This window comes from Galeopterus variegatus, unplaced genomic scaffold (assembly GCF_000696425.1).
Source record: "Galeopterus variegatus unplaced genomic scaffold, G_variegatus-3.0.2 Scaffold46, whole genome shotgun sequence".
Lineage (NCBI taxonomy): Eukaryota > Metazoa > Chordata > Mammalia > Dermoptera > Cynocephalidae > Galeopterus > Galeopterus variegatus.
The window spans coordinates 547,185-574,455 of NW_007726157.1; the positions used below are offsets into that span (position 1 = coordinate 547,185).

The 27,271-nt window shown below is 35.3% G+C and overlaps 1 protein-coding gene across 1 annotated transcript in view; it reads right to left on the reverse strand.

The window, feature by feature from the left end:
- Positions 1 to 1,197: 1,197 nt before the first annotated feature.
- PEX1 (peroxisomal biogenesis factor 1) overlaps positions 1,198 to 27,271 on the reverse strand; it is a 37,652-nt gene continuing 11,578 nt past the window's right edge. Inside the window, exons 7-24 of the mRNA XM_008572244.1 lie at positions 24,923 to 25,046; positions 24,586 to 24,695; positions 23,515 to 23,597; positions 22,194 to 22,326; positions 19,284 to 19,380; positions 17,125 to 17,295; positions 15,293 to 15,447; positions 13,939 to 14,128; positions 13,567 to 13,733; positions 11,403 to 11,537; positions 10,886 to 10,950; positions 7,804 to 7,946; positions 7,617 to 7,720; positions 6,626 to 6,802; positions 5,292 to 5,522; positions 3,793 to 3,990; positions 3,379 to 3,509; positions 1,198 to 1,717 (exon numbers count right to left, since the gene is read on the reverse strand). Of these exons, the coding sequence (XP_008570466.1) occupies positions 1,633 to 1,717; positions 3,379 to 3,509; positions 3,793 to 3,990; positions 5,292 to 5,522; positions 6,626 to 6,802; positions 7,617 to 7,720; positions 7,804 to 7,946; positions 10,886 to 10,950; positions 11,403 to 11,537; positions 13,567 to 13,733; positions 13,939 to 14,128; positions 15,293 to 15,447; positions 17,125 to 17,295; positions 19,284 to 19,380; positions 22,194 to 22,326; positions 23,515 to 23,597; positions 24,586 to 24,695; positions 24,923 to 25,046 (2,499 nt within the window). The 3' untranslated portion in view covers positions 1,198 to 1,632. The remainder of the gene's footprint in view (positions 1,718 to 3,378; positions 3,510 to 3,792; positions 3,991 to 5,291; positions 5,523 to 6,625; positions 6,803 to 7,616; positions 7,721 to 7,803; positions 7,947 to 10,885; positions 10,951 to 11,402; positions 11,538 to 13,566; positions 13,734 to 13,938; positions 14,129 to 15,292; positions 15,448 to 17,124; positions 17,296 to 19,283; positions 19,381 to 22,193; positions 22,327 to 23,514; positions 23,598 to 24,585; positions 24,696 to 24,922; positions 25,047 to 27,271) is intronic.

Here is a 27,271-nt window from a genome sequence, read left to right on the forward strand (position 1 = left end):
GTTGCCCCCGTACCGGACCGGGGACCGGCAACGGGATCGCAACCCTCGGCATTGCTCCCGCGCCTCGCTCAGCCAGTGAGCAGGAACCGGTCTGTATGTGGGATCCGAACCCTCGGCGGGAGCGCCGCCGCGCTTCCCAAGCGGCGCACTATCCAGTGCGCCACCGGGCTGGCCCTCCATGAACTTTTTGAAATACCCTCATATAATTAGGTAAAAGTCTGGATGAAAACTTGCGGACTATGCTGACCAAATAAAACAGTCATATTTCATGGAAGACTTCTGCAACCTTAGGCAGGCCTAAGAAAGGCTCAGATGGGAATGAAAGTTTCAGGCCATCCCACCTAGAAAAGGACTCTAATCCACTGAAGCACTAGCTGCAAGTTAGAGGAAGATGCAGTGAGTCATAGAACAGCCACGGCTTCATGATTAGCTGCAAAAGAGCAATGGTGGCTGCCTGTACATCCTTCACTGCTGCCTCATGTATTTATTTGTTTATTTAATTAATTTTCTCCTTTTTCCTTTTCTGACAGAGTTACATAGTAGATACATACTTTGTACTGATAGTGACTGACTTTACAGTTTAGTACTGTATTAGTCCATTTCTGTTGCTTATAACGAAACACATGAAACTGGATGATTTTAAAGAACACAAAATTTATTGCTTACCGTTTCTGAGGCTGGGAAGTCCAAAGTCCATCTGGTGGTGGTGATAGTGACCCAGAGATATCACATTGAAAGACGATGGAAGCAGAGAGAGACAGTTCCTCATGCTCAGTCCTTTTAAAGCCTTGAGAACCATGCCCATGACCACCATTTTTAATCCATCCACTAAGGCATGGTCCTACAGTCTCATCTCCTCTTCAAGGCCCCATCTTTCAATTACCATAATAGGATTTCCCATCCTCTTAACAGTCGCAGTGGGACCTGAGTGTTTCTAATACATAAAACTTGGGGGACACAATTCAAGCTTTAGTGAGTTTTGGGGAGACAATTCAATCTACTACAAGTGCAGAGATTAGAGAATATCAAGATAAAATCATGCTGGAACTAGGAGAGGAATGGACATCATTCAAAGACCCTGGACTTGGAGGTGGATATAGTATATTAGAGGGATATGATCTCATTTCTGGTTGAGAGGATAATTAAATTTATTTTAATTGTGTTCAACTCCACGTTTTCTGATATAAGAAAATTGACTCAGTAGATAAGAGAATATTTTATTTCCAAAACAATCAAGAAGTCGCTAAGCATAAAATTTGTCAAATGGTAGAAAGATGTTGAATATGCAATTGTGAGTTCCAAGAAATTTATGTAATTACATTCTTTATTATCTTTTCTTCAAAGGAGAAATAAATTAGTCCCTGCATTTGGAGAATATTATTTCATTAAGGATTTAATATAGATTTATAGGAAATAAAATACAGAATCTCTTATGAATATCCTAATTTATTCTACAGTATTAATCTCAAGTAATCCTAATCATTACATAATCACAGCATTGACCAATCTATGATTTTATAGATAAACCACATTTGTTAAACTAAAAAGAAATTTACAGGCATCATTTTTTACTGTTACAACATAGGGACAGGGGGACAAGCCACCCCTCTCCCCCAAAGTCAGAAGTATATTTTATGCTAAAGTTACTTTTTGTCCAGGTCGAAACATTGTTCCACTTTGATTTCTTCTCTTCTTTGGATTTTGAAAGCTTTCATACCTTAAAAAAATGAGAGATAATATTTAATACATGTAAACACTTTTATGTATTACTTTATTACAAAACAAAATATAACGAATTATTTGCAAACAATTATATTTGAAGAAACAAAGGAAAAATAACAAAATGTTTGGAACAGAAAAAAATATTTGTAATGGAAATTAAGGAGAGTTCTTGCAAATAAATTTTCAAAAGTTGCACTCCAGTAGGAAAAAGAGCAAAGGGTATAAAGAGCCAAGTTAGAAAAGACAAAATACAAATGTTAATGCATAATATTAAAAAATTATAACTTCTATAGTTTTAATCAAAGAAATATAAATTGTTAAACAAGTTCTAATTTTTGTCCAATCACATTGGCCAAGGTTAGAAAAACACTGCAATATTCAATGTTAGTGAGGGCATAGAACTAGCACTCTCATCCATTGCTGTTTGAAATATGTATTGTATGATATTTCTGGAAGGCAATATATTTGGCAATATATTTGACAATATATTTCAAAAGCCTTAAAAAATGTGAGTGCCCTGTGATGCAACAATTCTACTTCTATCCCAGTGAAATAATTAAGGATACATGCAAACATTCAGCTACAAGAATATTCATTGGCACACTGCTTATAATAGTGAAAACCTGGAAGAAATTTAAATGTCCAAAAATTGTATAGTGTGGCATAGCTATACTATAAAATGACATTAAAAACAATAATGAAGTAACGTATTTAAAATGTGAAAGAATGTTCAAGATGTGTGGATGGATGAAAGGGGGACTGCTGCATAGCAATATGAACAGAGTGTTCTTATTTTAGTAAAAAAAATACATAAGTATAGAAACAAATATTCTTTGGGAAGGGGTGGGATTAAGGGAAATTTGTTTCCTTATTTTTCCTTATCTTTGTTTTCTGATTTTTCTACAATAAGTATATATAGAGTATGCATGCGTACACACACACACATCCCAGAGTTCTGCAAAACTGAAGAAAGTTGCAGCTTCTAAAGACCAGGAATATTTCTTGAATTGAATTATATTGAATCACTGACTTAGAATGGTTTCTAGTCCATGTATCTCAGACCCATAGGGTATCACAGAGTCCACTGCAAGAAGCCTTTAAATCCAAATGTATCCTAAACATAGTCTACAAGTAAATAAATTTGAATGTATTTAAATGTTCTTGAGATTAATAAAATATAAGTTATTTTGAAAGCAAAACAGCCATATATATTTATCTTTTAGGCAGCTGGCCTGTGTCGGGATCTGAACCCTCGACATTGATGTTAAAACACCACAGTCTAACCAGCTGGGCTAAACAGCCAGCCCTGCAGGTGTATTTTTTCACAACAAATTTTGCAAACTAAATATTATGACCATTTTGAGCTTTTATTTTTCCTCTTTTTCTTATTTCTTCAAAGTTACTAAAATTAAATTAGTTCATTATAAATAATTCAAATATAATCAAATGAATTGGTTAATGAAAATTCAATTTTAATTTCTCTACTGAAGTTTTGGGGTGTTTAAATGCATAGCTACCACACACATTTTCTGAATTGGCTTTTAAATATTCAAAATATTATTTTTGATTTTAAACAAAAACTTTAAAAGTTTAAGTGAGTAACTATGTAACCTGTAATAATATATCTATACTACCAAATCAGAATCTGTTACTTACAGCTCAGCAAAATTTTTCCAGTCATCTTCACTAATGGATGGTCTTGTGTAACTGAGTGCAGTCATCAAATGTGACTGACTGATAGCCAGACTGGTTTTGATTGGTCCTGGTTGGTTAAGGGATTCATCCTCCTTAAATAAAAAAAAGGAAATCGACAGAAAGTTAGGGACATGATGAAAAAAGCAGCAGTCCACTGTTAATTTCTTTTTATTGGTTTCAGAAGACTATACACTCCCTTTCTTATAAGATAACTAAAAACTGTTTGAAAGCAAGGAAGGGCATAACCATTTGAGTTGTATTTCAGTCTCTTGTTTATAAATATAGGTCATTTACAAGTGAAAGAAATACATATCAAAAAAGGGAAAGCAATTTTTAAGAAGTTTTAACAATTATAATGGGGGGAAAAAGCCATACTCCACTTTGGCTTCGGTATCTGCCTTTGATGATACTGATATCTGCTCTCAGTTGATCTCGTTGTTCTTGTGTAAGTTCTTGGTAACTCTCTTGTGAAGCTGATCTGAACACTGGAGGTTGTGAAAACAACTGATCTTTCCCAGGAACTCCAGGCAAATCTTGAGTCATGGAGCTTGGTGCAGAGAGACACTGTGAGCTCTGCATGGTTAAGTATCGTAAGGAAGGAGCAGGAGGGAGAAAAAAAGAAAGAGATAAAAAAACAATGTAAATTTACTAAAGATAAAAATTAAAATTTTTAAGCAATAAATCCTTACCATAGATAACATTACATTTTAATTAACTGAAGTTAAGCAAATTTAAAAGATGTTCATATTCTTTAAAGGTTCACTGATATTTATATTGTAGAATCACCATGGAGTAAAAACGGCCATAACACAGGTTTTCTTTTTTATGCTTTGTTACTTAAATCCAACACAATAATGCCCAAGGATAGGTTCCAAATGAGCCTTCCTCTCAGTTTTCAGCAAATTCATATTAATAAGGTTATGGAACATTTCTAGATAGAAGTTAAGAAATAGAAAACAGAATTAAAGACTAGAATTTAAACAACACATTACTATTCTTGGGAATAAAAATGGGTCACTTATATTTTTAAAAACTTGAATTAATATAGCAGATGTACAAAAAACAAGACAAATATAACACATCAAAGTGTTACGTGTACCCATAAAGTAACAGTGAACCACTATTAATTTGGGGGGGATATATGTTAAATTCTATATATTTTTTTTTTTTCCTTTTTTTTGTCTTTTTTCGTGACCGGCAACGGATCGCAACCCTCAGTGTTGCGCCCGTACCGGACTGGGACCGGCAACGGGATCGCAACCCTCGGTGTTGTGTCCGCACCTCGCTCAGCCAGTGAGTGGCCGGTCTGTATGTGGGATCCGAACCCTCGGCGGGAGCGCCGCCGTGCTCCCAAGCGGCGCACTGTAGCAGTGCGCCACCAGGCCGGCCCTAAATTCTACTTTAAGTAGAAAAACAATGATACTGCCCACATTTAAACTAAACACTTTCCAGTTGAAACATTATTACTACTTTTCACTGTGCTTAGATAACATTTTGTTGTCAGGAATTTTTGAAATTATTGTATCAATGTTCTAGTTATCCTCAACTGTTCTACGATAATAGAATTTAAGTTTATAATAAAATGGGACTGCTACTAAGATCCACTAATGAAGAGAGATAAACCTGAAAGAAACCAAAGGGTAATCACAACCACTTGCTACTTTGAGTTCCCCCCGCTCCCTGCTCTGCCTTAAAGTAGAGATCTTAACAAGGCATGAAAATTACTAGCTAAAGTAAAAAAAACCGACTATTTTCCTGAAGAACCACCCAACCAGAAGGAATATGTGGGACTGGTTAAGAGATAGATCACTGTCCTACTTTACACCAACATACAGTTTTATGTTTCAGAACTGTGTAACGACTGCACAAGATACCAAATCAGAAGAGGTTCCATTTCCAAGTTCTGATTCATAAGAGCTTCCGAAGTACAGCCGGTACATATTGAATTTTGATTCATCTGGAAGGATCTCAGACATTTCTAGAGAAACAAGGGACTGATCTAAGCCACATTCTCCATCTCCAGCTGAATCATCAGAACCACTGCTGTGGTTAAGAAAGACCATTGAAGACAGACTTAGGTCACTATCAGAGCTGGAACTTCCATCCTGTAATACACAAAAGGACAACCAGTTGGAAAGATCTAAATAATCCACAACTCAAAAATAAATAATAACATAGATAACTTTCTAATAGAGCAATACAAACAGACTAGAGGCATTTTTCAAAAAGCTCTTATTAATTCTCTAATGATTTTGAGGCACATAGTAAAATTTTAACTATTAAAATAAGGAAAGAAAAGATGGAATGTGTAAATAATTTGCCAACTATCCCCCCAAAAAGTCTGTAACAAAGCTAGGACTCAGGCCTTTGGGTGTTATTTTTATGTTTCTGCCTTTCCGTTCATATTTTTCTACTCCAATTTTGAATCAACCATATTATAGAGTGTTTTCTCATTATTGAGTGTTTTACAAATATCTTTTTTTGGTAGTGAAGGAAGGTTGTAAAAGAACTTCAATAGCTTGCCAAAATAAATAGCACAAACTTGGGAGTATCTGATTTAGAAACTTTAGATCCTGCAAAAAAATTTCCAATGAAGTGTGGGGGAGAAGAGTATACAGAAAAACTCTTCATAGGAAATGTATGGTAAAGTTTATGATGTAGCAATGTTCAAATTATCTACTGCAATAAAAAAAGTCAAATTACTATCATTAGAGAAAAGACCGATTCTACGGAAAGTACAAGATAAATTAAGAACATATTGTTATTGGGAAGTAAGGAAGTGATCAAAGAACGATGAGGACATATCATAAGGATGCAGGAGCCATCCAAAATGGGCTACTATTGGCCAGACTGGTACAATTTGAGCTTCAAAATAAATAACAACTTTGATTATTTTTTAAAAAAATTTAAGTACAAAACAAGCTAAAAACCCCAGTTGTTTTTTGTTTATATTATGTAATTCATGATAAACCAATTTAAATAATTTCCTTCCAAACACCAGCATATTCTTGTCAATATCAAGGTAATGTTAAAGAAACACATTCTCTGCAAAACCTATATTCCAAGTATGGAACATTCAACTAAAAGTAAATTTAAATTTCTATACGGTTTTACCAAAGCTGTTAAATACAGTATTTTTTAAGGTTGAAATATTGAACTGCTTTTATCCCTCATAAAAACATCATAATAACGATCTCATATAACTTACCTGCAGTCCACATGAGAGCAACCTTCCATGTAAGGCCTCTAATTGGGCATTGTAAAGTAAAGCTTTCAGATCAGCTCCAGTAAAGGAGTCAGTTACTGATGCCACATGCTGAAGGTCAACATCATTTGCCAGAGGCAGAGAGTCACTAAGAACATTTAAAATTTCAAGACGTGACACCTTAAGGGAGAAAAACAAATTGATTTAAAAATAAAAAATAAAATTAAATATTATCTTAAATTGTACATCTTATGACAGATTAACTTTTTATAATTAATAATTAGCTTTACAAGTAAATTGAGAAATGTACCACCAGTCTAATATCTATTTTCCTTGGAACTTCTTCCCAAACAGAAGGAACATAGGTAGTAAAATGAAAATCAACATTCTTAACTGTTCAATGTAAATAATTTCTTATTCAAGCAGTGCTTATTTTCTAGATTTGGGCAAGTGTGCCAAGAAAGTATTTCAAAAGGAAAATTAGAATAACCTAAAACATATATTCAGATATTTTATACCTTTGACTATTCATCTATCTGTTCTTTCATTCATTTATTCACTAGTTTTAAAATTTGAGAACAAGAGTTGGAACAACACAGGACTTAGAACAGTTGAAAGACCATTTCTTTATGTAACCTGCTTGCATGCTTACTATTCATATGCTTGATTCTATATCAGAGTTTTTTGACAGAATAATGAGGTGTGTGATCTTTGAACACAGAACATGGACATGTAATATTTCAGGTTTCTTGTGTTTTTTTCCAATCCACTGAACGATTATAAAGTTTTTAGACTTGCGTGGAAATGGCTGGGCCAAAGACAGGCTTTGCATCTAATTCAGAACCTTTTCATGCTTTGAGCAAACAGTGACTAAAGCCTTTGCCTAAGAAAGCTGGTCTTCTAAGGACAATTGCTATTACCTGGCAGAAGTAAAGTTCACAAGGAAAGAGTGTAGCATTTGTTGGGTTTTGGAGTCTAGATATGAAATTGTCACCTGATCAGGAGGAGGACAGTATACACATTTATCTAGTCGACCAGGCCTAAGCAGGGCAGGGTCAATCAAGTCAGGGCGACTAGTAGCAGCCAATACATAAACACCTGGGGGGAGGAAAACATTTTTTTTTACTAAAACTTGGTGAAACTTTGTTATGACAATATATTTTTGTATTTATAATTATTACCCTGTAAGCTTTCTACTCCATCCAGCTGAGTCAGCAACTGGTTAACTACTCGGTCTGTAACTCCTGTATTATCATGACCTCGTTGGGGAGCAATGGATTCAAATTCATCAAAGAAAATAATGCAGGGCTTTGCAGCCTGTGCTCTGGGAAAAACAAAGAACATTTCATATTTGAATAGGGCTTCAGAGTTTGCAAAGTAATTTCATATACATATGTACACACGTATTTATGTATTTATCTTAATTTTCACAACAAAACCTTAAAGAAAGCAAGGCCTATGTAATTATCCACATTTTCAGTAAACTGGTCTTAGAGAGGTCACAGTATCTAAGACCCATGCCTTCTGGATGGACTAATAGGGACTAAACAAAATCCCAAGTCTCGGGCCGACCCGGTGGCGCACTGCTATAGTGCACTGCTTGGGAAGCGCGGTGGCGCTCCCGCTGAGGGTTCGGATCCCACATACAGACCGGCCACTCACTGGCTGAGCGATGCCGAGGGTTGCGATCCGTTGCCGGTCACGAAAAAAGACAAAAAGGAAAAAAAAAAAAAATCCCAAGTCTCTGTCAATAAGTGGAACATTTTGATTCCTACTACAAGTAACCATTTTTATATATGCCTATTGGCCACTTTACTTCTTTTGTGAAATGCTGATTCCTTTCTTTTGCTCATTCAAAATTTGGCAAGCTCATTATTTTCATATTACTTTGTAAGGGTTCTCTGTAAAATATATTTTAGTTACTTATTTTATGTTTTTTCAACTTGAACTTTGACTTCTAATTTTATTAATTTATTAACTAGTTTTATTTTAATTCAAAAGAGAACATCAATTCCATCTCTGGCAACAGGTGGACTAGATGTCTGCAGAATAGCCCCTAATAAAAAATACCTGTTATGATGATTGAAAAAACCAACAGATATCTCATTAAATGCATGGCAAATAACAGATATCTTCTGGGGCTGAAGACAGACCGAAAGGATCTTCTCCTTAAATGTTTGGCAAAACTCTCCTAGAAAACTAATACTGAGTCTGATGTTTGATTTCTGTAAAGATTTTTTAATTAGTGACTCAATTTTTCCCTACAGTTACAGGACTATTAAGTTTTTGTTTCTTCTTTGCTCAATCTTGGTCAATTATATTTTTGTCTATGTCACCTAAGTTTTCAAATAAACTGGCATAAAGTTTTTCATAATATTCTCTTATTATCTTTTACATTTCTGGTATATTTTTAGTCATGTCTTCCTTTTTATCCCTAACATTGTTCATTTATGCTTTCTTTCTTCTCGGTCAAACTTGTTGCAGATCTATCAATTGTACTAGGCTTTCAAAAAATAACTTTTGGCTTTGTGAACCTCACTATTGAATTTTCTATTTCATTAAATTTTGTTCCTTATCATTTACCTTTTTATCTTTTTTGTTTATTTGTATCTATATTTTTCCTAATTTCATGAGATGGATATGTAAGTGATTAACTTTCAAACTTTTTTTTTAAAGATGACCGGTAAGGGGATCTTAACCCTTGACCTGGTGTTGTCAGCACCATGCTCTGCCAAGTGAGCTAACTGGCCATCCCTATATGGGATCCGAACCCGTGGCCTTGGTGTTATCAGCACCACACTCTCCCAAGTGAGCCACGGGCCGGCCCCAACTTTCAAACTTTTTACTTTTCTAAATACTATGGCTATAAATTTTTCTTGAAATAAGTTTTGCAACATTTCATAGTTTTAGGCTAGTCAAATGAAGCAGTGGGAGTGGAGAAGGAACAAAGAAATCTATAATTGGTTGTGATCAATTAGTTGTAAACACCACTGTACCCTGACCAGCCTAAAATATTTAAATGTATGGGGGGGATTAAACTTTTGTTACTTATTTTTACTTAATTGTGTTTTGCAAGAGAATAGTCTGTATGATACCATTTCACTGAAATTTATTGCAATTGCTGTATGTATGATGTATGGTCTCATATGTGGCCAATTTTAAAAAATGTTCAAGTGGGCTTGAAAAGAATATGTATTCTACAGTTGTTGGGTCCATGTTCTAAATATGTTTGTAAGATCAATCTTGGTGACTATGTGGCTCATGTCTTCTAAACTTTACAATTTTTTTGCCTCAATCTAACAATTACTGACAACTGTGTTAAAATAGCCTACTATGAAGGTAGATTTGTCAGTTTCTCCTTGTCGTTCTGTAAATTTTGCCTTAAATGTTTTGAACTCTATTATTAGATACAAACTATTTTAGAATTATAATATCTTCTTGGTGAATTAAAACATTTGTCATTATGTAGTGACTGTCTTAATGGCTAATAAGCTTTTTCCTGGTAATGTTCTATTTCTTTAAACTGGGTAGTAGATACATAAGTGTTCATTTTATTCTTCTTTAAATGGCAAATGTATATTACATATATTCTCTTAATTGCATACTTTTAACAAAATATTTAGAAGAATGGAACAAAGAAACTTTTTAATTTACAAATTCTTCATAATCTCATATTTTAATATTTCCATCCTTAAATATTATCTTCTATATTCATATGCAAATGTATTTTTATAAATGCAGTAATAGTTATACTCTATTTTAATTAAATTGGTCACATGGAATCTTGAGTTATAAGAGATAAATTAGGAATTGAAAAAAGAATTTAGAACTTTAAAAAAATGAGAAATAAATTAGGGGTAATTATTTGCTTCATATAAGAAGACACTCTCAGATTTCTCTGAAAAACCGCTTATGATTCCATTTTAAGGAATATTTATAATTTAAATATAAAGCCAAATAGTTCCAAAATTCAATATTTAGGGGGCTAGCCGGTAAGCTCAGTTGGTTAGAGTGTGGTGTGATAACACCAAGGTCAAGGGTTCAGATCCCTGTACCGGCCAGCCACCAAAAAAAAAAAAAATCAAGTTCTAAAATGTTTTATATTTAAGTAGTATTTGGTAAAACTGAATCCTTGTCCTCTAGTTTATTAATAATTCACATAAATCACAGGTTTCAAACACCAGTTCTTCAAGAAATAAGACCAAAACACATTGACAAATCATAATGAAGTCAGTTACTTAAAAACATTCATAGACAACCAACCTAACAAAAATATCCCGAACAGCTTGTTCACTTGCTCCAATATATTTGCTGAGTAACTCCGGCCCCTATTAAGTAAAACAAAATGACAGCTGAGATAAATTATCTAAAAAGAAAATATAACTTTGGTGTTTTACTAAGTCTAAACGAATCATGGAAAATTTTAATATGATTAAATGGATGTCTCTTAAATACATTTTTTAAAAATTGAGTGCTGGACTAAACAAAAGGTCACATATTGCATGATTCCTTTTATATGAAATACACATAACAGGCAAATCCATAGAGATAGAAAACAGATTAGAAGTTACCAGTGGATGAGGAGAAGGGAGAATGGGGAATGAATACTTTAATTGGTATGGGGTGATGCAAACTTTTTGAAAGTAAAGAGATGTGGTGGCTGCACAGCACTGTGAATGTGCTATATGCCACTTAATTGGATGCTCTACAATGGTTAATTATATGTTACGTAAATTTCACATCAATTAAAAAAAAGAAAAAAGATAAATGGACAACATACCTTGACACTAATAAAATTCATTCCACTCTCTCGTGCAATTATCCCAGCTAGTAAGGTTTTTCCTGTTCCGGGAGGACCATACAATAGTACTCCTGTTCTTTGTCGTATTGGCAAGTTTGCAAATAATTCTGGGTACTAAGAAATACAAAAACATATAAAAAAAGAACTCAAATCTAAACAGGAAGAACTAAGCAGGAGTTAAATATCAAGAAATAAAAAAAAAGTATGGTGATAACTGCCATCTTCCTTTATTAACAGCACAACTGTAGAAAATAAAATTCCTATTAAAATAAAGAATGGACTCAAAGGAACTACCACAGATTTTTCCCAACTGAACCATAGAAAACATTGTATATAAAATGCATATAAATGCATCAGAACTTCTTTCCATTTCTCCTCTTTTTTTTAAAACATTAAAAAAAGTACTACATTAAAATAATAAAAACCAATCGTTTAATAAGTATACTGCCTTCCACTTGCATGGTTCATAGGACAAGCTGTGATAGCTGTGTACATTCAAATATATTCAAACAAAGTACAATCTCCCAAGACTCCAGGCTGAACAAGTGATTGAATGTTTCTCAATTACCTCCTAAATCACCAACTGCTCAGAGAGGAAGAGAACTTTTTTTTTTTTTTTTTTTAATTTTTACCTTTAACTTTTTTAACTTTTATTTTATTTTATTTTTGTCTTTTGTCTTTTTCCATGTCCGGCAACGGATCGCAACCCTCAGTGTTGCCCCCGTACCGGACCAGGGACCGGCAACGGGATCGCAACCCTCGTCCGGCAACGGGATCGCAACCCTCGGTGTTGCTCCCGTGCCTCGCTCAGCCAGTGAGCGGGAACCGGTCCGTATGTGGGATCTGAACCCTCGGGCGGGAGCGCCGCCGCGCTTCCCAAGCGGCGCATTTATCCAGTGCGCCACCGGGCCAGCCCGGAAGAGAACTTTTTGAACAGGTGAGTCAAACATCAAGCTACTGTCAGCAATATCCTGGTCCACTGTATTAGGTATGCCTATTTAGTTCCACTGTTGACAGAATTCCAACTCATCTCTACCTCCATTCTAATCTGAAAGAGGCCCCAAAGCCAGCAGTTCTGCATATGGTCCCCACATATCCAGGTTCTAATGCTTACTGCCCAGCCCTGGCATCTGGGGTCATGATCCTGCTGGCTAGTACTTCCATGCCCATGTTTTCTCACACAGGCTTTAACTCACAGTCATGGGCTCAATGCACTCAATATGTCCCAGGCCCTGACGGCCACCATTCCCAGGAGTTGCATTCAGGCCCATGTAACCCAGGGTCCTCACTCATCCATTTCTTTACCTCATTGCATGGGTCCCTGATCTCATGCAATGATCCTTCTCTCTCAGGTCTCTGATTCAAACACATTACCTCCTAAACTCTATCATCTGATCTTCTGAGGAACCATCTACATCTGCCTCCTTTATCCTGCCATCTGCTTGGTCTACGCTGCCTGCCAACTCTGCCTTTCTATGACTGACACCCAAAGCCTAGAAATCTGGCTTAATCCATTACTCCTGTGGACCTAGAAGACTCTTCCACCTCCCAGCTTATTCCTATCTGTTTCTGTTCAAATTCCAGCAGACAGGGCCGGCCCGGTGGCGCACTGCTACAGTGCGCTGCTTGGGAGCACGGCAGCGCTCCCGCCGAGGGTTCGGATCCCACATACAGACCGGTTCCCGCTCACTGGCTGAGCGAGGTGCGGCCGCAACACCGAGGGTTGCGATCCCGTTGCCGGTCCCGGTCCGGTACGGGCGTGACACTGAGGGTTGCGATCCGTTGCTGGACACGAAAAAAGACAAAAAGGAAAAAAAAAAAAATTCCAGCAGACAGTTCATCTTGCTTTAGTACAATCTGAATGAATCAAGTAAAACAGAACAATTATGAAATTCACATCAAAATGTATTTACTGTAAATATAACCCCAGCTTTCCATTATAAGTTTTTTATGGGCAAGGAGTATATCAAAACAGATTTTAAAAATATGTTAAAGTACCTAAAATAATGCTGGACATTTATTTGATAACTCAGTAAATACTTGTTGAATCAAACTGAGATTGGGCAAGCCAACACATAAAACCAAAACCAATGATTCAGTGGTTCTTCTGGGAGTTTTTTTTTTTTTTTTTTTTTTAAAGTACCTTGGCTGGTAGCTGTATAGTATCCATGAGTATTTGCCGAACTTCATGTAACCCACCAATCTTATCCCAGCCCAGGTCTCTAGGTTTATGTAGGTTGACATTTCGTAGAGACACAGGAATAAATCCTTGGAGAGCCTTTTGGAAGTCCAACGTTGTTAAAACTAATTCTGTTTAAAAATAAACAAAACTTCTTTCGGTAGTCATATTTCAACATGTGAATTTTCAAAATATGCCATCATCTTAGCTAGAGATGCCAATTTTCTACTCAAATAACTGCTTACTCAAATACTAAAATGGAATATACATATTTAATTCTTGCCTTACCACAATAGAAAGAAGACTCCAAGTTTGAGTTTTAATAGTAAAACATACCTTCCCTGGTAGATATACTCTGATGAGAGAGACAAGAATGTATGGCTCGATCCACAAGCACTGTAAAATCTCTAGCCACAAACCCTTCAGTTTCTTTAGCTACATGTTGCAGGTCTAGATCAGTGAACTTTTTTATATCACAGTCCAATTTATTTTTTATTACATTATGCAGAATTTCACGTCTTTGTTCCTGAAGAAAACACACAAAATTCAAATTTCTAATTTTATTCAACTGTACATTTTAGTACATATATTTGAAGAAAAATCAGGTTGATATGACAGAAAGCAGATTGTTGTCAGGGGATGGAGTGGGAGAGGGTTTGATTGCAAAAGGACACAAGTAAATTTCTGGGAGTGATGGAAATGTTTGTTACCTTAATTGTGATGATGGTTTCATGGTATATACATACGTTAAAACTTATCAAATTGTATACTATAAATATGTGAGTTTGTTGTACTTCAATTACACCTCAATGAAGTTGTAAAAAAAATCACATTGACAAATGCCATTACTTTCTCAAAAAAAAAAAAAACCAAACAAACCATTTCTAGTAATATATGGTCCCTTGAAGAGGATTGTTTTGTTCCCATAAAACTTATTTCTAAAAACATATTCAATGACCAATCTCACTACCATTCTGTTATCCTAATAACAGGTACAATACTTTTGATCTTTAGTAACAGTTAATTAGCACAGGATCTGAATATTTATATTTAGGGTAGATTCTAGGTGAGAACTTTAAACAAGAATTTAAAATATTCTTGCTTGTCCCAGAATATACTTCTTTCAGCTCACTGCCACTAAAACCCTCAGTTGCATGAGTGCCCAAAAGGGAATACCACCCATATATGCTGGTGGAAAATATTGTTTACTCCATCAAAAATTTAAAAGACACCTATCTGCATTTCTCAATGCTCTTCTCATTCAGAAGAAATACTATTTTAGAAAAAGGCATCTCCTTGGAAAGTACATAGTAACATTTCAGATGGTTATAAACTATAATTTGTACATCTAGCACAATATGCACCAAACGTTGACTTTTAAATATCCTTAAGATCACTAATAGGGGCCAGCCTGTGGCTCACTTGGGAGAGTGTGGTGCTGATAACATGAAGGCCACAGGTTTAGATCCCATATAGGGATGGCTGGTTAGCTCACTTGGGAGAGCGTGGTGCTGACAACACCAAGTCAAGAGTTAAGATCCCCTTACTGGTCATCTTCTTTAAAAAAAAAAAAAAAAAAAAAGATCGCTAATAGAAGCATAAGTGTAAAACCATAAATCATTAATAAAATCAAAAAATAACTTCTATAAAGAGGGAAATATTTCAACCATCATTACAAGTAGTATATTACCTGATTAGGAGGTTGAATATGCTGGACACACTGAAATATGTGAATTCCTTGGGCAGAAACAAGTAAAGGATGTAGAGAATGTTGAGACTGACTTGTGGCAATCAGTGCAACCAAACTTCCCATGGCAATAAACTCTTTAACAATATCATTCAAAGCTAGAATTAAGTAATATAGTGTAAAAGCTCAGGAAAAATAAACATGAAAAATTTAAATTATGCATTCATTGATTTATCTATTGAGGACCTAATTTGGACCAGGCTCTAATCAATCTAATGCAGGCATAGGAAGTATTATAAACTCAGACTATATCCTCAGGACCATATATAGTGAGGTTCCCCACTCCTGGATCTTATAAAGTAAATGAATGAATAATAAAAAGTTTCTCTGAAATGAATATTCGAGAGGGGTGATAAATTTCCATATTGTTTTCTGTTTATTAAGTAAAATACAGCCCATATTCCTGTGACTTCCTGAACAATCTCTTTCCGCCCCAGGTTTTGCAAGGTTTGGTATGAGAAGGTCAGAATTGAAATAGGTATTAATAATGTATATCTGAGTCCCGACCCAGAAATTTAGAGCACTCCCTTAAATACTAGACTAATAGTTCTAGTGTTTAAGATCTAGTGTAAGATTAATAATACTAGTCTTACGGATGGTGTGGAATTCAAAATTTGAGATTAACACTGGCTAATAACAATCCAAACCACTCTGGTTACATTTTGTATCTATTTCAGCTTCCAAGAACCTTGAGGCAGCTCAATGCTGCCAAACCCTCCAACTCCCTTTCTGCACTAGTCCTTTCTGTGCACTCTAAGCTCCAATCAATGGAGTATTCCCTAATACACCAGGATTTCTTATATCTCTGTGACTTTGCCTATGAACCACACTTCCTTTGCTTCCTCATTGGCATAAAGTTAGTTTATGCTAATTTCTATTCCTCCATTAAAACTCAGCTCAGTTATCAAATCCTCCAAAAAGCCTTCCTTGAAATTTTTTACCCTACTTCACCCCCAATTTAGGTTATATGTTCCTATAGTACCCTATATATACTTCTTTTTTTTTTTTTTGTCTTTTTTCGTGACCGGCAACGGATCACAACCCTCAGTGTCGTGCCCGTACCGGACCGGGACCGGCAACGGGATCGCAACCCTCGGTGTTGCGCCCACACCTCGCTCAGCCAGTGAGTGGCCGGTCTGTATGTGGGATCCAAACCCTCGGCGGGAGCGCCGCCACGCTCCCAAGTGGCACACTGTAGCAGTGCGCCACCGGGCCGGCCCAATACTTCTAGTACAGTATATCCTACCACCTCCTAGTTGGTCACCCTTGTCAAATTACTTAATCTCTCTAAATTTCCATATACTGACCTGTAAAACCAGGAGAATATCTGCATGTAGAGTACAAAGCAATCGCTAGCCCAGAAAGGGCACTCAATACATGGTAGTCATCATTATTACTATCATTATTCTGTACCAAAATTGTCTGTTTACTTTTCTTTCCTCTCTCAGACTTTGACAGTACAGACTGTGCATAAGCATTCAACAAATATTTGTTAAATAAACAAAAGCAAGAGTAAATCTTTAAATTAAACAATTTGTAATATTTAAAGGAGAATGAAAAGGCACCAAAAGACTAACCATCAAGGTGCACAATTTTCAAACTGCTCTTTACCAATTTTGCTAATATAGGACAACTGCAGAATGCTACCAGAGGCCTCAAAAGCAACATATAACATAGCATTTATATTATTCTCTGAAGAGAGTAGATTTACCACTAAGACTAAAAATGCTGTCTGAGAAAAGAAAAAGGCCTGGCGCTGGTAGAGGATGCATTACCATGTGCGAGCTGCTGGCCCTGTACAGCGTCAGGGCTATGCTCACGTTCCGGGACAGCAGGCAGTCCAACAATGAGATCAAGGTCGTCCAGCAGAACAACAGCTGGCTGTCTCCATGCTGCCTCTGAGAAAGCCGCCTCCACGGTTTTTTGAATGTTTTCAAGCCTTTTTCCTTAATACAGAAGATATGAAAATGGTTTTAATGTTATTTCAGGGCTGGGGAAGTGCAGGCTGCCCTTTTGAAGGCATTAGAAAAGCTCAATATTGATTTAATTATGGAAATTCTATTCATATTTTGCTACTCCACTAATCATTAAAACTTGTTAATCATTAACATGGTTTAATTAATACAGCTTCGAAGGACTCAGTAAAGTGCTGAATTTTAAAAAACTGAAAAAAGAAATATGCTATTATGATTTCTGTATGTATATATTTATATCCAGCCTCACTCCATAGATAATTTTAGGTGACTTACAACAAAATAGTAAAATAAAAACAGGATGTGGGAAAATGTAAAGGAGAATAGGGGTCCAGATTCAGGTAAAATCAAACACAAATGCAGCTGCCTAGAGATACTAGAGTCTTTATATCTGAATCACAGATTTGGTTTCAAACTTCCTGATGAGTTAAAAAGTTTCAGTTTTCAAAGAATAGAAAACACCAATTCAAAAGCCAATGTAAAGATTTCCTGTTACTTAGCTCTAAATTAAAATTTTCACGAAGTTTCAAGCAAGACTGAAAGTTAGACAATGTCTCCAAATCCACCTTTATAGCAAATGAAGCAATGGATTTTCAAAAACTATTTTTTAGTTTCTTATCATATACAAGGCAAAAAACTGGGAGTATAATGACTCCAATCATGTGTTGCTTAACAATGGTGAGAAATGCATCCTCAGGCAATTTTGTCATTGTGGGAAAGTGTATTATGAAAGGGAACAGCAATGGATATTACTGCTATCCACAATGACCACTAGTTGCATGACCCTGGGCCCTCTAATTGTGTTCCTAAGTCTCTCTGTGCCTCATTTTCCTCATTTGTTAAATGGGGATTAGAATAATACCACACCCACAAAGTTAATAAAATTAAATTACACGTAGGGACTGTGCCTAGTACTCAGTGAGTGGTAGCTAACTGTTGTTAGCTATTATTTTGCTATGAGGATGGGTGAGAATCATTTAAAAATGCAAAAATTCTAAAGCAGACAACAACCCTTTCACTTGGGATCTAACCTAATGTGTCAAATGCTTGGCATTCTACCTTAACGGTCTGAGCCACCTTAGGGAAGGCTCGGCATATTTTGCAGGAGATTTGTTTATTTTTATTTTTATTTTTTTTAAAGATGACCGGTAAGGGGATCTTAACCCTTGACTTGGTGTTGTCAGCACCACGCTCAGCCAGTGAGCGAACCAGCCATCCCTATGTGGGATCCAAACCCGTGGCCTTGGTGTTATCAGCACCACACTCTCCCGAGTGAGCCACGGGCCGGCCCGCAGGAGATTTGTTTACACTAGCATCACCACAAAGTGAGTAATGCGTGGCTTTACAACATTACATCATTAGGTGATAGGAATTTTTCAGCTCCATCAGGATCTTATCGGACCACCACAGTAAATGAGGTCTATCATTGACCGAAAAGTCATTACACAGTGCATGACTGTAGTTGGGACCATATGTTGTAGTGGTAATCAAGTGAGGAAAAATCAACTGATCAAAGTAAAATCTTTCCCTTTTTTTTAATTGAATAGGTAGTGATGTAAAAGACTTTAAAAAGTACAAAAGTATATGTGGTAGGTTGTAATTCTCCTTCTCATTGCTGTCCATAGCCCCCCAACTTTCCTTCCCCTGAGGTAACCACTCTACCATTTTCCCACTGCAATTCAGAGATCATTTACACATATTAGAGTATATTCTAAATACTAACTTTCTCAGAGTGGTGTAAGTTGGCATTTCCAGGAATATAGTCTACAAAGACTTTTCTTTTGGCTAGAAAAAAATAGAGGCCTATTAAATATGGAGAGTTTCAGAAATTGTATCAAAAACATTAGTTAGCCAAAGACTTAAAATTTCTAAGGAATTTCAATGACTAAATGATAAATAGAGAACTTATATAAAGATTAGATGATATTTGTGATTTATGTAGAGTGTTACCATATTCATACCTCGTAAAGCTTTACAGTCAACTATCTCCACATGGGCATCCAATGTGTCACATGCTTCTTTACAGATTGCCTTGGCTAAAGTTGATTTTCCACTTCCCTAGAAAATAATTTCTCCATAAGAACTCCCAATATATTCAGTCACAGAAATAGCTCTGTTATTGTGTCAACCACCAAAATTCAGCCTCACCAATCAATAAGTATACACCGGTCAAGTTGCTGTGTGGGCTATGCAGGTGTTACTGAAATATGGCTCTTATCTTAAGTTGCTCATGTGCTAGGAGCTAGCTGTTCATTACAGTATATAGATAGAAAATAAACATCTAATTTATTTTTTCAGTTTGTTAGTTAAAACAATAATAAACATTTAAATCTTTTACCTTTAAAAACAGGTAATGCTTTATTAGTTGTTACTAGAAGGGAATAATATGAACATTAAATAATTTTTCTAGACAAATGAAACACTGCCATTTAATCTCAACTACTTTTAATGGAAAAAAATTTATTACCCAATTCTCTATTATCTTAAATTAGCTAATTTTAATGAACAGTTTCGTAGTGATTCACAGTCATTACTGTGAGCACCAAATTGAGTACAGGGCAACCTTCAGAGGCTATTAAGGTAGAGAGATCTGTTTACTTTTATACTAAATGGCTCTAGACTGGTTTTAATCCAATGTACACTTTTTGTTTTTCAAGCAAAGGCTTTATTTTTTTCCCATTATAAAATAATATGTAAAAACACAAAATAACTATAAATACTTAGACCATAAAGTAAAAAATCTTCTGTAATCATCTTACCTTACAGCAGTAACTATTGTCAATTGTTTTGATGTTTATCATCCTTTCAGAAACTCCACATGCATTTTATGTAAATTTATAAAAACAGGATTACAGTATTCATGAGGTTTTACTATCTGATTTTTTACATCACAATAAATTATTGTCCTCCTTCCACGTCAACAAAGACAAGCTGTATCAGCTCTCCAGTGTACCACCACTGTGGGGATGTACTGAACCATAAAATGTTTAACAAATCCCTTCCTAGTATATATTTACGCTGCTTCCAATTTTTAAGTATTAAAAATAAAGCTAAAATAAAAATTCATATATATATGAATTTACTTGTCAGATTATACCCTTAGAAAATTTCTAGAAATGGAATTACTACATCAAAAGGTCTACATATTTAAAATTTTGCTAAACATTACTATGAAAGGCCGAACACTGTAGGTTTTTATAGTTTTATAGTTTATGTGTCTTCCCTCAATCTACTATTATTTCTTACCATTGTCATTTGTCTAGATCTATGTCAGTTCTAGTATTTGTTTACATTACTGTGGACTAGAAAAACAGCCAAGCTTGATATGCACAGTTGAAAATTTAGGAGGCAATCAACAAATACGGCCGTTATTATGGTTTATAGAATTGCATATATGAGTATATTCAAAGTCAATGGGCTCCAAACAAAGAATAAAGAAATTAAGGGCACTGGGGTATAGGCCCAATCTGTCATCTTCATTTACCTAGTCAGAGGGCCTTTTCTCCTTGCTCAAAGCAATTCACATTTGTTTAGCACTTTTCAATTTACGAAGCTGTTTTGTAGGTAGTTTCTCCCTTAAGTGAGGTAAATCCTAAGAACACAGGTGAGACACTAAAACTGCCTAAGGCCACAGGCAGTACATACGTGACAGAGGTGAGACTCAAATCCAGGTCTTCTGCTTGCTCTTCCTATTAGCCATACTACTCACTGGGGAGTCTGATTTCTGAGTCAGTAGGATATTGCTTTATCAAAATAAAATATTCTACCATGACGATGCATTTTGAAATCGATAAGGATAATTCAGAAACCACACAGAGTAGCTGCTATATTTTAAATAGCAATTAGAAGAGAGCAATGGGAATAATATCAGGACAAAAAGTTATTGTACTGGAGTTAAAAGTGAATGGAAATTTTAAAAAGCCTTGAATTTTTGAATTATAAGAACACAAACACACACAAAAATTTTGTAATTCTCAAAGACCACACTGTACCCTTAGAAACAATACTGCATTGGTAGAGAATGAGACTTTAAGCCCCTTTTAGAGAGCAGGGTACCTCACAAGACTGACAAAGATTAAAAAGAGAGAAGATACAAATCACCAATATCAGTAAATGGGATCTCACAACACATCCTGCAGGCATTAAAAGGATAATAAGAAAATACTACAAACAACTTTATGCTCATAAATTCAACAACGTAGAAGAAATGGACCAATTCATTGAAAACCAACAGCCATATGAAATAGATCACCTGAATAGTCCTATGAATACTAAATAAATTTGTAATTAAAAAGCTAATGATAAAGAAATCTACAGATTTCAACTGGAGATTTCACCAAACATTTAAAGAAGAATAAACACCAATTTTATACAATCTATTCCAAAAAAAAAGAAAAGGAACACTTCCCAACTCATGAGGCCAGTATTACCTGGACAGCAAAACCAGACAAAGACAGTAAAAACACAGAAAACTACACACTAATATCTCTCATAAACTTAGATACCAAAAAACCTTTAAAGAACATTAGGAAATAGAACTCAGCAACGTATAAAAAATGATACACCATGACCAAGTGGAACTTATTACAGGTATGCAAGGCTGGTTCAACATTTGAAAATCAAGCAACCCTATCAACACCCTATCAATAACCTAAAAAAGAAAAATCATATAATCGCACCAAATGACACAGAAAAAAGGCAGGGAGAACATCAGTCTTAGTCATCATCACTTCCCCAATACGTAACATATTTAGTGAATGAATGAATGCTTTCCCTATCTCGTATTAAGAACCCTATATAATAGATCAAAACCCAAAGAGAGAGAAATTAAGTTATTAATTAGTGAAAATGAGCACATTTTAACCACATACCTTTCCTCCTGTGAGTAAAAGGGCTCCATTCCTAAGTCCCGCCAGAAGAAACATCAGCTGTCGAGACAAAGGGCGTCCCAAGAGGCTATGAGTGATGTGCTCCATGGAGAACACACCTAAGGAATTCACTCCTCTGCAAAGATATGAATTGTTATGTGATAAAAGACTTAAGTAGGATAAGTTCTAGCTATAAAAATAAAATGCTGAAACTTTCCTTCCCAATCTAGTTAATGAATTTTAAAAGAGTAAAATCTTAGAAATTCTCCCTTACTTGACAGAAAGTATATTGATTAATGCCAAATCTGATTCACAGCTTTAAAAATTATTTTTATGACTTTCAAACAGGCACAGAAAGTAAAGTTTTGCCTTAGTAAGACTCCTTAAGAAATCTGTCTTAACACACACAAACACCCCCTACCCCCAAATGATTTCTAGTTTGGTAATCAATATAATCATAAATGGATGCTTTTAAAGTGCTTAGGATAGCTGAAAACTTATTTCCTCTTAAACGTCACCTCTGAACTCCAGTTTCAATCTGTAAATTATACAAAAATGAACTTTAACCTACTTCTTGACTCTGACTGCCACTTTATTTATAGTAGAAATATAATAATAAATTCCTAAAGGTAGAATCTAAACTGAAGAGATTTTACTTTATATTAATGAATACTGTGCTATATTTAAACATGTTTACTTTATGGTTTAATCTTTTTACCAGAACATTTAAAGATTATACTATTACAGGAAATCAAATTACTACGACTATATCTACCAAAAGCCTCTGTGAAGAATACTAAGAGGTGATGTTTATATAAGATTCTCATATTGTGTAAGAAATAAAGAAATTAAGAGAAAGTTCTTTTTAGATCTGTTTGTCTTAAAAGTTGAGGAAAATACAAATAATCCCAATTATTTCAGTAATAAAATAGTGAAGGAATAACTTAATTTGAAATATTTTTAAACATTCAACTAATATTTTTTGATTTAACTTTTAAAATATATTTATTTGCTCTAAGATTTATTGTTTTATTCAAGCATATATGATCCAGGTGATATCTAGTTGCCTTCTTCTCAGAAGCCAATTCTCAAAGTAAAATTTCTAATAAGTTTCAGCTTTTAGTTATCTGAAAAGACAAGGCAAATTATTATGCTAGGTGTGAAGATAGAGACAGTCCTTGAAAAAATATCTACTAATTCATTAGTAAGATCATTAATTGACATTTACACATAATATTTATGTGTAATACTTACACATAAATACCATATCAGAGATAATGTCAAACATGTCTCTAAACATGCCAGTTTGACCACAACTTCTTACCCCAAAGAGTTCAGCTTTAAAAAGGGAAGAATAAAGTCAATTTCCTCATTGTTTTCTTCTTTTACCATAGGATCTAGAAGGACCTATAGTAGCAAGGAAAAATCAGTTTTACATTTCAAAGTTATGTCTTTTGCCTGGTTTTCTTGGGTCCCAGAAAACTGAATTGCTGATTCTGTTATACCAGAGAGAACAGATAAATTGTGCATGCAAGATCATTACTTAAAACAGCCTTGACAATAACAATTAACTCATTCAGGGAACACAAATATTTATGATCCACTAGCAGAAAGAATATTATCCCCTTAATTACATTTTAGAAATATATCATTATTTGCAGTTTTGATTTGTGTCACATTTATTCTTTCCACAGTTCTTACGCTTGTATCATCTCTGAACAGTATTCTTTCAATTACATTTTAAAAGTAAGAAAACAAGGTCTAGGTCCAAACCACTGAAATTCTAAATGACGAGAGCATCTTCAGTTCCATAATGACAAGAATGAATATCCTAAATAAAATATAATATTCTAAAAAGACCACTCTTAAAATACTTCTGGAAGAAAAGTGATCTGATAATATTTGAAGAGTTGAGACTTTAAGAACTGCCAAAATATAATATCAAGGTCAAGAGTTCGGATCCCCATGTCAGCCAGCTCGCCCCACCCACAAAAAAAGTTCAAGAAATATATATATATATATATTATTGCAAAAATAATATAGGTTGTGTACCAAAATTGTATGTAAAAATACAAATTTTTAAAAACTAGGTTTTCATTTCTTTCACTACTAGCACAATTTTAAATCATGATCCATTGTGCTTATTAACACAATCAACTCTATTCCTAAAATTTAATTGTACTGAGACGCTGATTTTTAAATTTAGGATAAATTTGTGTAGATAACTTAAAGAGACTACAGGATAAAATATTTTAAATCAAGTTATTCCTTACTCTTATCATTCTAGCTTTTTAATACACTTCAGAATGCAGGGTCTTACAAAGAAATTCACATGTTATTATCAATCACAAGTAATAAATATTACTTTATTAAAAATTCAATAGTATGTAATTACTTGTATTGTGATCTTCTGCAGCAGACTGGTATTCAACAAAAAAATATTTTTTTCTCTTTCTATTTCTTTTTCCCAAGAATGGACTACACTCAGAGAAAACTCCTTCAATCCTATTAAAAAGAAAAAAAATAAATGTAGAGTTAGTACTGAAACTGAGATGAAATAATTTAAGATTTTAAATATCAAATTTATTTAAGTTAAAGGCATTCTTTGATATGTAAAATCTACTGTTTAATTATCATGTTTCACTGTTCACATGTCACAGGTTGGAAAAACAATTAAAAATGTTATGACTATTTCAAATAGGAAAACTGTCAAAATAAATAATTTTACCCACCATTTTTAATTCCGAGCTTGATATATTCTTCCTCTGATATTACCAAAGGAAGTGCAGTGGTAGTAGACTGCTGTAGCCATGAATAGAACACAGTTTTTACATCATCCTCACTTATGTCTTTGGGCTGCAGGAGGAAACAAAAGAAGAGTAATGAATTATCCTAGTATCTGAACTTTAACTCTCTCATTTTAAAATCTTGTCTTCTGAATAAAATATAAACCTCACCAAACAAAACCAGTGAGGGATGTTCACATTCTATAGGCACAGATAGTGGTCAGGATTTGACATTACAGTTAGTACAATGAGTACAGTGTATGCTAAAGAAACATTTATGTAGTAGCAAAGCTTTAAATACTCCTTTTCCCTATGCCCAGTGATACACATACCATAATTTGCCTCACTCAGTAACCATTCCAACCCCATTCTCCCTTGCTCCCATCTACTAGAGAGACAGGAAAGCAAAATCCTCAATTCCCGGCTTGAAGATCTGTGTATGTGTGAGTGTGTATGAATGTGACTTCACTCTTGACAATGGCATGCACTCAGCAATCCCTGGAAAGGATTTCTCTTCCTAACTAAAGGTAGAGAAACCGTGCAAGGAGAAGGCTTCTGCCTGGTGCCCTTCCTTCTGCTTCCTGGAACGTAGATGTGATACCTATTAGTGCAGCGAACATCTTACATCTAAGAGGAGGAAAGTCACAGCCTAAAGATAGGGGAAAAGAAAGACTGAAGCAGCTTAGATCCTTGAAGACACGGTTTAACTACCTATCAGCTCCTTCACACTTCTTTGTACATGAGAATAAAGAAAATTCTTTGTATGTTTAGGTCACTGTTTTCTTTTCTTTTTCTTTTTTTCTTTTAGGCTGACCACTGTCCTGATATACTTAATAAGCAGAGTGTTAAAAATAATTCTAAGATATAAAAAAACTTCTAAGAAAAACATTGCTAATTTTTAAAGCTTTTAGATTAAAAATTTTAAACCTATTTAAAATTAAAAATTAGAATAGCAAAACTTCGTATAGAAAAGATTATTAATATCTGCATAAGAAAATAAACCTCTATTCTAACATTTCTCAAACTGGCCCATTTCTCTTATCTCTCTTCATCCAGAGTCAAGTTTAGATTTGCTGATTAAGCTGATTCAGAACTTGACTTCTACCAAAAGCAGGCTAAACTAAGAAAAGCCATCATTTTCCCATTCTCACTAATCACAGAAATAGTGTTACTTCCTTGGATATTATTAGGCAACAGAATTAAAAACCTAAATGAAGCTATAAAATGAAAATAAGAACTATTTAAAATTCAGAATTTTGGAATCACAATGTAACTCACAGTTACTCCAGAATTAAACATTCTCATATCCCATGGGCCGGCCCGGTGGCGCACTGCTACAGTGTGCCGCTTGGGAGCGCAGCGGCGCTCCCGCCGAGGGTTCAGATCCCACATACAGACTGGTTCCCACTCACTGGCTGAGCGAGGTGCGGGTGCGACACTGAGGGTTGCGATCCCGTTGCCGGTCCCGGTCCGGTACGGTCGCGACACTGAGGGTTGCGATCCATTGCCGGTCAGTAAAAAAAGACAAAAAGGGAAAAGGCACACTGCTACAGTGCACCGCTTGGGAGTGCGGCGGCGCTCCCGCCAAGGGTTCAGATCCCACATACAGACTGGTTCCCACTCACTGGCTGAGCGAGGTGCGGGTGCGACACTGAGGGTTGCGATCCCGTTGCCGGTCCCGGTCCGGTACGGGCACGACACTGAGGGTTGCGATCCGTTGCCGGTCACGAAAAAAGACAAAAAGGAAAAAAAAAAAAATTCTCATATCCCAAGTGATATAATCACAGCTCAGAGAGACCTGCCAGAGGTCATAAAGCTTCCACTAAAATATGCAACTCAGGACAGGAAAGGAATTCTGTAGTATTATCCCATCAATGAAACTGAAAAAGAAAATCTAATGACCAGTAGCAATTTTCTTACATAGGAGCCTAACATTTGAAAAATACCAAGATCAAGGGGCCGGCCCGTGGCTCACTTGGAAGAGTGTGGTGCTGATAACACCAAGGCCAAGGGTTCAGATCCCTATATAGGGATGGCCGGTTAGCTGACTTGCTAGAGCATGGTGCTGACAACACCAAGTCAAGGGTTAAGATCCCCTTACCAGTCATCTTTTAGAATAAAAATAAATAAATAAATAAATAAGGAAAAATATCAAGATCAAGAACGAAAAAGTTAAAATAAAACTACAAATCACTGTGCACTGTATAGCCAATGTGTTAAATGCTCAATTACATATTGTTATAGAAATGGCATTTATTCTATTTGTTTTCTTCTTCCCCAGTTAAATAACATAAG